Source organism: Adiantum capillus-veneris, chromosome 2 (assembly GCF_014529385.1).
Source record: "Adiantum capillus-veneris isolate H3 chromosome 2, ASM1452938v2, whole genome shotgun sequence".
NCBI classification, from domain to species: domain Eukaryota; kingdom Viridiplantae; phylum Streptophyta; class Polypodiopsida; order Polypodiales; family Pteridaceae; genus Adiantum; species Adiantum capillus-veneris.
The window spans coordinates 116,327,804-116,340,441 of record NC_140932.1 but is presented as its reverse complement, the minus strand read 5'-3'; the positions used below and the strand labels follow the sequence as shown (position 1 = coordinate 116,340,441).

General features: G+C 41.5%; 1 protein-coding gene, 1 long non-coding RNA gene and 1 pseudogene across 5 annotated transcripts in view; 2 read left to right on the top strand and 1 right to left on the bottom strand.

Annotated features, from left to right (window-relative positions):
- LOC147463438 (uncharacterized) overlaps nt 1-2,976 on the top strand; it is a 36,988-nt pseudogene extending 34,012 nt beyond the window's left edge.
- A 2,778-nt stretch (nt 2,977-5,754) lies between these two features.
- The window catches only part of LOC147463436 (uncharacterized), a 67,879-nt gene continuing 60,995 nt past the window's right edge, over nt 5,755-12,638 (bottom strand). The window contains exon 4 of one of the 3 annotated variants that reach the window (XR_015185135.1): nt 5,755-6,217. This is a non-coding gene — a long non-coding RNA (uncharacterized LOC147463436). Of the gene's footprint in view, nt 6,218-6,256; nt 6,410-10,182; nt 10,201-12,638 lie in introns of those variants that run through there. The other 2 variants (XR_015185136.1, XR_015185138.1) reach the window with 2 other exon arrangements.
- Nucleotides 6,108-12,638, top strand: part of LOC147463437 (uncharacterized) — a 67,167-nt gene continuing 60,636 nt past the window's right edge. For both annotated transcript variants that reach the window (XM_086488825.1, XM_086488830.1), the window contains exons 1-8: nt 6,108-6,338; nt 6,478-6,546; nt 6,782-6,919; nt 7,461-7,578; nt 7,719-7,801; nt 7,867-7,962; nt 8,412-8,580; nt 8,668-8,810. In XM_086488825.1, coding sequence (XP_086344951.1) covers nt 6,108-6,338; nt 6,478-6,546; nt 6,782-6,919; nt 7,461-7,578; nt 7,719-7,801; nt 7,867-7,962; nt 8,412-8,580; nt 8,668-8,810 — 1,047 coding nt within the window. The remainder of the gene's footprint in view (nt 6,339-6,477; nt 6,547-6,781; nt 6,920-7,460; nt 7,579-7,718; nt 7,802-7,866; nt 7,963-8,411; nt 8,581-8,667; nt 8,811-12,638) is intronic.

The following is a 12,638-nucleotide window of genomic DNA, read 5'->3' as shown; positions in this document are numbered from 1 at the left end:
GAGTGCACCATTAGCCAAAGGTGTAGGTTTAATGAAAAGTGAATAGTTGTTGCGGCTTCGTCCCTCCATGTTAGCCTCGTTCCCTCCATGTTGACGAGGTTCATTCAATGCATCTGAAAAGAAGATGTATCCCTCAATCATTACGGACGAATGTTCAAAAGGGTAAAGAATCTACTTAAAGTACACTTTTCAAACTTTTACCATGACAGACCCACCTCTATTATTCTCCATATTTTCTAGAGAGAGAGTGCGAAAAATACATTTTCTTAGAAGGCCCTCCAAATGACCTCCGAAATTTCCTAATTCCTTTTGTGTCCATATAAAAAGGTGGTCTACTTTCCATTGGTCCATTTGTGTTTCTTATTTTCCCTTTAGAGTTTTCTTCTCTTTAAAGTGTCCTTTCTCTCTCTCTCTCTCTCTCTCTCTCTCTCTCTCTCTCTCTCTCTCTCTCTCTCTCTCTCTCTCTCTCTCTCTCTCTCAATGTTGTATTCATCTTTCTCACGTCCAATCGATACTGTTGCAAATCTATGTGTTTCGTCATTGTGCCCGTTATGGCATGCTATAGACTAGTGCAATGCTTTTGTTGTTGTTGAGGAAATCTTTAAATTAGGAATACCTTTTAATTTTTTTGAAGCCGTTTTAATTTCTAATTCCATTAGGAATTAGGGTCATTCTACATTACCAACTTTAATCTTCATAGTATTGCTAATTTCAACATGCAACTATGAAAGCGTTGTAGCTTAAATCCATATTTAATCATGATCTCTAAATTTGCCTATATATTGAGCATTCTCTAGGGGATTGAAAATATCAAAACGTGGAGCCCAATCTTTTCATGTTCTTTATTTTAGTACTTTTGTATTATACACAAATTTGCCAATGCTGGAAAAAACTTTATGTTTATGAAGCGGTCCACGACTATTTATGAATGTAAAGGCCCATGGAGACTGAAGAAAACATGCACTTAGCTGCACCACCAAGGGTGGTTGTATAATCTTTGATGAGATGTCAACAGAATGGAAAAAATACAACTTTTTTTGGACCTTGTTCTTTTTCCCAAAACAAAATGTGAGGCTAAAAGAATAGCATGGTATGATCACTAAATCACTGAAGTTAATGGGAAAAATTATGACATAGTCTAGAAACATCATCAGCCTTCTTAGTATGAAATTGATTGCAAAAAAAATTTTGTTGAGTAAAATGCTATGGTACATCAACTTTGGAGACTTACCATGACCAAATAGTGAGGAATTTTCAAATTTGCTTCTTTTTCCCATGAATAGTGGTATCTTAACTTCAGGCACAAGAAAGGATTTTTCAAAAAGAATGGATTTCATATGAGTTTGGTTCAAGGTTTTTATCAAATCCTTGAACGGGCGCTTTTATGTCTTGTTAGATTACCAGCCTAGTGTTAAAGGCGGAGAAAAAATTAGTGCAAAGTAGGAAACAACAACACTTTTGTAGCCTAAATATAGCATGCCATGGTAGAAGAGAGGCGTCGCTGCATTTGTCATGCTCCTACCATTTGAACTCATCACATTCATGCTGCAGCAAAGCAAAGACTCTCTCTCCCATCTCTTTGGACCTTCTCCACTGACCTCTCCCTATTTGCCTCCATTAATCTTAGTCCTCTGCCTTCTCATCCGGCTCCAAAGGCTTCTCCTTCAATAGGGTAATGCCATAGCCTAGTCGGAAGTGTAGGATGATCATGCAAATCCCATGGGTGTTGGATAGGAGGTTCCCCTTCCAAATCCATCAGCTTGTTTCAAACCCTCTCGTCACCCCCCTCCCACATCTCCCTCTCCATGTGCTTGGGCGTCTAGCATACCAGCAGCAATGGCGGTATCCCCTTCCTTGTTCCCGTATGAACTCTCATTACCACAAACCCTCTCCAGCAGCAAGCAAGATCCCTTGCCAAGCTACATGTGGACGAGAACAAGAGATTGGCTCTTGCAGATATCTACTGAAGAATGGCGTTGTCCTTGAGCAATGTGGATATAATGGAAATGCATAGCAATGGCAATTTGGTTATATTTGATAGCAGAAATGCATCCATTTGGGAGAGGTTTGAACTTTGAGCAACCAAGTGATTGTCTCTTACAAGGGCAGAAGCTAAAGTTGGGATTGGGGTTGACCAGCAATAATAACCTATACAAGGTAGTAATGCAAGCAAGGGGGATTGTGTTCTATCAAGTGTTAACCAACCCTTTGCCCTTGGTGTATTGGACCCTTCTTGTCAACATCACGCATTGCACATGTGTGTGTGTGTGTGTGTGTGTGTGTGTGTGTGTGTGTGTGTGTGTGTGTGTGTGTGTGTGTGTGAGAGAGAGAGAGAGAGAGAGAGAGAGAGAGAGCTACTGTGTTTGGCTTTGCATCCACCTCTCTATACACTGTCTACAGTTATCTCTATGGAAATATTAGCCTCCCCTTAGAATGCACACCTCTTTGCTATAGATATTGCAACCATTCTTTGAGGTTGTGTGCACCCAATCTTTCCTTAGTTGTCTACCCTACCTCTCCTAAATATTTTGTACATGTGCTTTTTTTTTTGTGAACCAGTTAATCCGATCATTATTAAACTTTGGTTGTCATGGACAAGCACATTTTTCAGCTTGTAAATGGGAAGACTTTGTCTTCGCTCCTATTTTAATAGCTTTGTTCGCTGGTCAAATGTGGGTGCCTTATCAAATGCATCCTTGTTCCACTCCAAGAGTCCTACACCATGATGTTCTCAAGCGAGATGTTGCTCTCTTGTTCTTGGCATGGGATCTTCCCAAATACCCTTCAAATCCTTTGGGAATCAAGTGTGCTCCTTTGCTGGTACTCTTGCAAATATTTTCCTCTCTTTGGCTAAAGTGAATTGTGTCATTGCAACTCTCTGACGTGAACCATCTGGATTTTTTACATCTTTTGCAGGTGACACATCAATGGAGTACCTTGTTTTCTCTCTTAAGAAGCACAGCTCATCCTCATTGAGCTCAATTTCAAGCTCCCATTTAGCACCTTCGTCTTGATACAATAGTCGTATCCATTAGCATCATCATTGGGGTGTTCCCTCACATCCAATTCCCTAGGACTATAGTTAGTTGATTAGCTTCCCATGAATTATTCTCTTTAGTGGTCACCTAGAAGAGTTGTTACCATCCTCCTCTGTCATGATAACCCCAAAAGGCCCTTTTCGACCTATTGAAGGATAATTCATACCAGAGGATTAATTCCTCATCCAAAGAGCTTCTTTTCATTAGGCTTGGTGAAAAGGTTGGTCACGCAATTAGGTTTGAGGATCGCACGAGGCCTGACACCACAACCAAGTATATGACAGATGGAATGCTTTTTGAGAGAAATGCTTGTGGATAGCCAACTTTCAACGCATTTTATTATCGTGCTTGATGAAGCACATGAAAGAACAATACACACTAATGTCCTCTTTGGAATGTCAAATAAACTTGTAAGGTAGGAGAAAGATATTGTGTCTTATAGTTACCTTTGTTACACTTAACACTGACAGAGTTTTTTGGGTACTTTTTTTATTGCACCATTTTGACTATTATAAGAAGGGACATTTCTAGTTGAGATTAAATTTGCAAAGCAACCGGCGAGTGACTATCTAGATGTTGCACTTACTATTGTTATGCATATGCGTTATAATTGAGTCAACATGTGATATCTTTCTCTTTTTAAGAGGACAATGAGAAATTGATATAATTTGCCAGATCTTGTATGAGAGAGAAGGGTTTGAGTCCCAACGTTCTAGATCTGATTATACTCCCAATTTATAGTGCCCTTCTTAGTGAAATGTAGACTAGAATTTTTGACCTAGCATCTCCATGAGCGAGGAAAGTGGTGGTTGCAACCAACATTGCAGAGGCATCTTTAATTAACCATTGATGGAATCTTTGATGTAGTAGATCAAGGTTTTGTTAAGCAAAATGTCTATATTTCCAAGTTTGGGTTAAATTCACTTGTCATCACGCCCATTTCTAAAGACTTTGCAAAGTAAAGAGCCAACAGAATGAGATAAGGAAACCCCTAACGTTTGTTCATAGCATGAAATGCTATGAACAATTGTGCCTTAAACCTTTGGAATGCTAAGATCTTTTGTTGTTGCTATTGAACCATTTGATGAACAAACACTGCTTCAAGTCGAGAAAAGGTTAAATTCGATATAGTATAGTTCTTGCTTAGCTTGAGAATAGCTTTATAACTAAGGAGAAGAGATTGACGACAAACTAGTAGGTAGGTGGTGCAATAGTGATGGAAGATTTATGAGTCAAATCATACAAGTTTGTGCTTTGATGTGGTATATCAGCAAAACACATACTAATGGCAAGGTGGTCAAACAACGAAAGGAAGGATTTGTAGTTGATCCATCCAAGGTTGTGCTTCGATGCATATGACCAATATCAAAGGTACACTTCTTTCAAATTCCTTTATGTGCTCTCAAACGTACTTAGAATAAAAATTTCATCATGTATGCATTAAAGCGATGAATTTACATCATCTTCATTGAAACAATTGTGATAAGGATTGAAGAACTTTTGTGATGCCTAAGGAAGAGACACATGTAGAGCACACCACAGCATGGCAATTTAGAATGATACAACCCCACATCATGTATAAGTCCACCTTCAACACTGGAGGGGATAAAAGTGGCGGGGGAAGGACACATACCCTACGACGTTATTATGAATGTGGAGAACAGTGCGAACTCCACACCATACATGTATTGTACGCATGATTTTTTTTTACTGGGCACAAACATTGGAATGCACAAAATGCATCTCTCTATCTTTAAAAATTATAATGTGAAAAATTTCTCCTCCATACATTTGCCAAGGCATTTCATTCGTCTTGCAAGGTTGTAGAGATTTTAGCGAAAGCGTCAAGATAAGATGTTATCGAGCTATCAAAGCAAGCTATGCCATGAGGTAAAAGCATTGAGAAAAGATGTTATTGACCCATTAGAGCAAGCTATGCCATGAGGTAAAAGCCACGCTACTATCGCTTTTTGAATTCTTATGATATGCAGAGTGAAGCAATCGAGGCAAACTAGTTGATATTTTAGTTTGCAAAAGAGTGTTTCAAGAAGAGCCTCACATGGGTCCATTTCATTTAGAATGCCAACGTGACTAGTACTCCACCCAATGGGATGAAGCTCTTAGGAAACCGAGGGGATGGTGAAGCACGTGGTGGTGATGGTCAAATCTCTCATGTGTGAAAATCTCTCTCTCTCTCTCTCTCTCTCGCTGGGAGAGTCAAGGCCCGAGGGCGCTCTGAGTTCTCCTGTCTTTGAGGGCTGTAACGCAGGTGCAAGTGAGCTCATGCAATAATGCTGCTGCTGTGTTGTGCCACCAAACCACTTTGCCGGCTCCTCGCACTTCCCGCTCGTTTGTGTGAGAGCGCAACTCCTGCGTGCGACGCCCTATCGTGTGTTGTGTGCGTTCGGGTGTGCGCCTCTGTGCGTGTGTAAGAGAGAGAGAGAGAGAGAGAGAGAGATCTCCTGCATTTAAAGTACGCCATAGCTCGTCCCGCTTACACCTGCTTGCGCATAGTTCTACATCTCCTCCTCAACGCTCACGGAGAGAGAGAGAGAGAGAGAGAGAGAGAGAGAGAGAGCTGGGTTACAAGGACAGTGCAGCCCAGGCAAGTTCTTCAAAACTTAGAAAGCATGTTTTGTATGCTATGAAAGCTCATTCTGCTCCATTTAAACGAATTGGAAAAGTATTACCAAAAAAACAGAACAATGCACCTTAATTAATGACTGCATTCATTAAATTCGGAGTGCGCGGCATTCGATCAATCGAACGAATACATAATTAAAGGGAAGTGATTCAATGTACTAAATCAATCACCAGATCAGAAATGTAATAAGCTCATGTCTACAATGTAGGGTTGTGATTCATGCATAGCCATGAAATCCATCATTTACAGATTCACTAAGATCACCATCATCTTTAGTGCAGAACATTGCAGGTTATTCCATGTTGACCTCAAGCAAAACAAATGTTTCGCTCTCAAAAGTATGTAGCAGCAACAAGTGGATCAATAACTGATCAAAACTATAGCAAGCAGTGAGGCAGGGTGTAAATGAGGGCGCCTGCTAGATCATGGAGGCGCTTTCAGAGGCACCATGTGTCTGGATGTGTATATTTGAAGAGAGGGTTTTTCGATTCGATGCATCCCCAGAAGCAAGAGAAGCGGCATGGCCCTCCATCTCCTTCATGCATCCCAAGCAAAGAGACACACCGTTAGAAAATGTCAGTGAAGAGCCAAGCGGTGTACCTCAGTATCTCCCTCATTGCACATGCCACCAAGAAATGCAGATCATGACCATCCAGGTAGAGGCGAAATGAACCGATTTTGTTTCTTCAGTAGTGTATCTATATATGAGAGCTTGAAAGCGGTTAATCTACATTGGAAACAAGGGTTCAGAATGATGGCGAAAAAATAAGAAAAATATGCTGTTTAATTCTGCAGTTACCTAAGGGCACATCATTTTATGGAACCGGTGAAGTAGGGGGACCATTAGAGCGAACGGGCCAGAGGGTAAGATCAATCACTCTTTGCAATGTGAACTAGTGTTTTGGTTTCCTTTAGTTTGATTTAATTAAAGACAGGATGTTGTTTTGATTCGAAGTTGATTAAGCTTTGGGATGGACTAACATTCCTTAAGAAAATCTGTAGATGCATGTCAAGCTACCCTTTTCAGACCTTGACTGGATGGGTTCCTGACATGTATAATATGGCATGTAATGGAACCAATAATTTGTGCTTTCCCTAGGTACATACATGGAACACTGATGCTTGGGGCTATGGATCAACTACAACACCACTCTATCAGTCACATCCGTGGGTGCTAGCAGTTTTACCTGATGGACAGGCGCTTGGTGTGCTTGCAGATACAACTCGGAAATGCGAGGTATCCCCCTCAGACTAAATAGGTAAGTGAAACAAGCTCTATCTATCTAGATTCTCTCTCCACGCACACACCTGTATGTACAGTGATCAATCCATCTATGGTAACAAATCCACTCATTTTATATAGAAGGAATGAAATTACCTGTTAAAATCATCCATCTGATGTACATTTTAAATTTTAAGCTGCGCCCATCACCATTTCTCTACATTTTGAGAAGGATGCTTACATGGGTTCTAACCGCGATATTGTTTACTGTGACCCTCAAATAAATCCATTGGTTTAACAAAATGGAGAAAATATCGCTTTGCCATAATTATTTGCAACCGGAATGGCCATTTTCAGACTTCCGTTCCCTGCTCAGATTCTCCATTTTGTATTTTAGACATGAGTAATAACAGGGTTCCGCGTTCCGATTTCCTGTTCCTAGTAACTATGAGGTCCCATGTATGTGTAGGCAAACTTGAACAAGAGTGTTGTGCAATCAAAGGCCTAGCACTTCATAGTCCTACCTGGCTGCTAATATTCAATCTTTATGTGCCAGGTTGATTTGCAAAAAGAATCACTCATCCATTTTGCTGCAGAAGCTCCATATCCACTGATAATGTTTGGGCCATTTCCTTCACCAGCAACAGTGATGGCAACCTTTTCTAGAGCCATTGGTACATATGAAAGCTCAACCTTATAACTAGCTTTCTCTGGACTTCTTTCGAAACATGGCTCAACAGGCCTTCTTTCTCAAATTTAAGCCTCTGAAGCATTGAGGATGTTGGATGGATACCTCTTTATGTTTTGAATGCAGGCACAATCAGTATGCCTCCGAAGTGGAGCCTTGGATACCATCAATGTAGATATAGTTATGAGCCAGATTCGAGAGTTTTAGAGGTGATGTTGCAAGCTGGCATTAGACTTACAATGCGTCAGTTAATAAAATTCTGATGTTTAAGCAGGTTGCTGAGACTTTGCGGGAGCGACAAATACCTTGTGATGTGCTATGGATGGACATTGATTACATGGATGAGTTTAGATGTTTCACTTTTCATCCTGTAAGTGTTTCGTTACTCTAAAAAAAAAGGCTGTTCATCTGAATGCATGCAATTTTGCAAAAAAAACAGAGGTTTTGCCATTGCAAAAAGGAACAAAAGACTCAACATGCTCTGAGATGCTATGGTTACCTTGATTCATCTCCCACTTTATGATAAAGAAAGTGGCCTGTTTGAAAGGTGACCAAGGGCTTAGAAAGATAACAGCATCTGCTTTTAAAACTAGATTGAGAAAATAAGTTATGAACAGCTAAGTGCCATTTGAGCTCATTGAATGTGAGGAAATAATCTATTTTAGTATGTGCAAAGGTTCATATTTGGGTAAACACCATTATTGTAAAGCCATAATCATGTTATATGCTCACTTAAGGAACTTAGTTGTGAAGTAGTAGAAGCAATGAATGAGAGAGAGGGGCACAGAGATGATAGAGATTTTGTTGCCAAAAAAACAGGAAAATTTTTCTTCTCCGAAAAATTTAGCTAAGGAACTACATTCAAAAGGCTTCAAAGCTGTGTGGATGATTGACCCTGGGATAAAAGCAGAGCCAGGGTATTCTGTGTATGATAGTGGGTGTTCTCAGAATGTATGGATACTATCATCCTCTACGGAAGCTTACGTAGGTGAGCACTCCTGAAGCATCAAGTTAATAACTTACAAATATTTGTACGGTTGTGATTCTCATTTATTTCTCATGTTTTTTTTGTTAGGACATGTATGGCCAGGCTTGTGTGTCTTCCCAGACTATACTTCTTCAGAGACGCGCAAATGGTGGTCTGATTTGGTTAGCAAGTTTGTTTTGAATGGTGTTGATGGCATTTGGAATGATATGAATGAGCCGGCAGTCTTCAAGGTTTGCTTCTTGCTAGTATAGAACCTTTTTAATACTAGATATATTCCAACCTAAATACACATCACTGTATATAGACTAGTCAAATACTTTCACCTTTTTTCTTCACATGTAAGGGGTGTAGGAGCTTGCTGCTCCTAGAAGAGTCGCCATGCTTCTCTGGACTCCTGACTCCAAAAAAACTAGTAGCTCCTGTTCAAGCTGGGCTAGATACACTCTCGTCTTCACCTTACAAGACATAGAAAAGTAATATGTGCCTATTGGTGTGCGGTGCTCCCTGTCACTACCTCTCTCTGTAATCTGGCTGTAGTCTCTCGACACTAACCTATTAGAGTTTCATCTCATCTGGTGGTGTCTCTGGTATCTCCAGTAAGCAGATTAGCCAGTGAGGGCTGTTTCCTGGCTTTATACGAGGTAGATGTACTTGTCCTGGCAAATTGAGCCATGTATGTGCCCGCTTGGTAGGCTGGTTAGAGACGAGACTACTCTTCCCGGGCATTTATGGCATCAGAGTCTCTATATCCGCGTTTTCAGCCTTGTGTCACTCTGTGTTGATGTGGCATGAATGTGCCACATGGCACACCGACCATTTATGGGTCATGGGGTATGTTGAGTAGAACAGAGGGAAGATCCCTAGATAGGGACCTCCCACCCCCCTTGTATCGTGTTGCAGATTGGCTGAGTACCAGCGTTTTGGTCTCTCTCTGTGTGTGTGTGTGTGTGTGTGTGTGCGCGCGCGCGCGCGCATTTGTAACAAACTTGGACACTCCAAGTCAAGATTCTACCGCAACACAACACAAATTCACTTCAAGACAGTTCACAATTGATTCGACACGGCTCGACGGTATTCCGTGCCAAGAGGTATTGGCCCCAAAGACTGGCGCCCCTTTCGGTACACTACTTCGAGCAAAGTACAACTCCTGCGGGTGCTCGCTCTTAGACTCTGCGTCTAGATGCTCTGCAGAGGGAGCTCCCTTGGGCTCTTTATAAAGGTTACAAGGGATGCTAAAAGCAGAGCCCCAAACGCTTCAAAATCAAAAGCTTCTCCACTTAAAATAAAGCAATCCCTTAAAATAGGCTTAAAATAAAGCAACTTTTCCCAAAAGCTTCCCAAAAATCAGCCAAAGTAAATATGGTATTTCTGTACAGCAGCGCAAAAAGCGGAATTCCGTACAGCTTTGCCACGTCAGCACTACAGCGCAAAAAGCGGGACTGTCGTACTGTTTGTCAACAAAATTTTCGGGACTGCCACGTCAGCCTGTCCTCACATTTTTTGGTGCTGCCAGCTGGGGAATGTGTGTATGCTCTGCTGCCCCATGTCCAGGGCCATGCCACGTCACCAGTTTGTGACATACCCCCCTCTTGAAAGCATTGTAATCGCCCTCGATTACACCTGCAAAACAGACAGAGGCCATAAACTGTCTTAGCAGACACTGATTGTTAGTACCGAGGCACTAGGAAAACACATCTAGCACATGTACCAATCAACAGTCACATCACAAGACATCACAGGACATCACATGACAAATCACGTTCGACAATCATTCCAATCTCAGACCATGATTAATCGGCAATGTATTTAGCAATCGCAATCGGCAACGTATTTAGCAATCGCATCTAGATTCACTAGGGACCTCATAGATGCCCGATTAACTAATTCTTATTGCAATCATGTCTATCGAGATCTTTCAGACCGCATTCATTTCGTCTATCAGTTCCTACACTTAAACAAGTCAAGTACAAATCAGTATCGGGAATTTCAGTTCATAAAGTCATACAACAGAATACTGTCAGCTCACAGTATCCCTGAAACTCAAAAGAGACATCAGTGACTTTAGTATCAAAAATTGGGGCAATTTGTTGACAAAGGAGTGGAGCAACTCCCCTCTTGTGCATACCCGCTGCACCAAATTCCGCCCAGCTGAGTTCGGGGTTCAATTTGGAATAGACTATGCTAAACCAAATGCTTCAAGGTAAAGATTCATAATCTAAGGAGTATCTGCCAGGTCATCCTGCTCCATCCACTTCGTATCCAATGGGGGATAGTTTTTGAATTTAACCAAGAACCGCCTTATCATTTTACCTTTTACCTTTCTATCTTTATGTGCCAAAATCTGTTCTGTAACGAGTATCTCCTCGTTTTTCTCCACTTCGGGTTGCTCATATGGCTCCCCATCATGGGTTGCTCATATGGCTCCCCATCATCGGGCACATCGCCTTTAAAAGGCTTCAGGAGACTCACATGAAAAGCATTGTGAATCCTCCAAGTATCGGGCAGCTTCAGTCTAAAGGAGACATCGTTTATCTTTATGGAAATCCGGAAAGGTCCATAGCATCTCATGCTAAGCTTTGAAAAAAGCTGCTCCTTTCCCTTTTTTGTTCCCAGGCGTGCCTTCTCAAAATGTAAGAGCACCCAATCGTTCTCCTTTAATTTCAAATCGCGACGTCGATCTGTTGCCTTTTTCCTATCTTTTCGGAGATTTCTCCAAAGCCTTCCGGACCAAGTCCAAGTCCCTCGTGAACTGGTCGGCTTCAAAAGAAATCTTATTTTTCATGCTTAGGAAGGGTGAAACCTTCGTAGCACCTTCAATAGTCTCAAATGGCACCTTCCCTATCAAAGAGTTGATCGTGTTATTGTAGGCATATTCCACCAAAAGTAAAAACCTTTTCTCATGTACTCCTCTGATCCAACAAAGAAGACTTCAACAAATTCAGTACGATTGAATTTGCAATCTCAGATTGCCCATCTGTCTGCAGGTGGAAAGATGACGAGAACTGCAACCGTGTGCCAATGTTCTCCCAAATAGCCTTCCAAAACAAACTCGTGAATCTAGGGTCTCTGTCGGAGAAAATTGACTCAGGCATGCCATTTAATCTGAATATCTGGGCAATGTGAACAGTCTCGCTAAGTGATCCGGCTTGACTGTCTTCTTCACTGGAATGAAATGAGCTTGCTTGCTAAATCTGTCAATAACAGTCCATATACCATCGTGCCTACTCTGTGTTCGTGGGAGATCAAAAATAAAATCCATTGCAATACTTTCCCAGGGTACGGTGGGTATGGGTAAAGGCTGTAACAATTCCTGTGCTTTATGCCTGTCAAACTTGACCTTCTGGCATACCAAGCAACTGCGTACAAAATCATCCACGTCCTTCTTGAGTCTCTGTCGAAAGAAGTATCTCTCCATACCTTTCAAGGTGGTAGCAATGCCGTGGTGACACGTAAATGGTGGATAGTGGCATTCGGTTAAAACCTTTTCCCTCAACGGCTGTGTAACGCACAACATCGTTTTCTTCATCAAGTAGCTATCGCGAATGGAATATCCCGCTACTACTTCCCCATTCCGTATCCGAGTGAAAATATCTGCAAAATCTATATCTGTGGCATATTGATCGATCATATCCTCGAAGCTTCTATGATGTATCGCGGAAATAGCCAGAACCAACGGCTTTCGGGACAAAGCATCTGCCACCAAATTCTTCTGTCCTTGTACATGGACAATCTAGAAGTGAAACTGTGACAAGATGTTCGTCCACCGCATCTGCTTTTCCGATAGCTGCTTCTGTGACTAGAAGTAGCGTAAACTCTGGTGATCTGTGAAGACCCTAAAATCGGCTTCGAGTAGGTAATGTCGCCACTGAGTAAAAGCATGGATAACCGCCAAAAGCTCTTTCTCATATATCTGTGCCTTCAATTCCGGCCTTGAGAAGGCAATGACATGGTTTTCTTGCATTACGACCGCACCCAGACTACGACCACAAGCATCACAATATACGTCAAATGACTTTTGCAAATCCGGCAAAGTCAAAACTGGTCCTGTAGTCAATTTG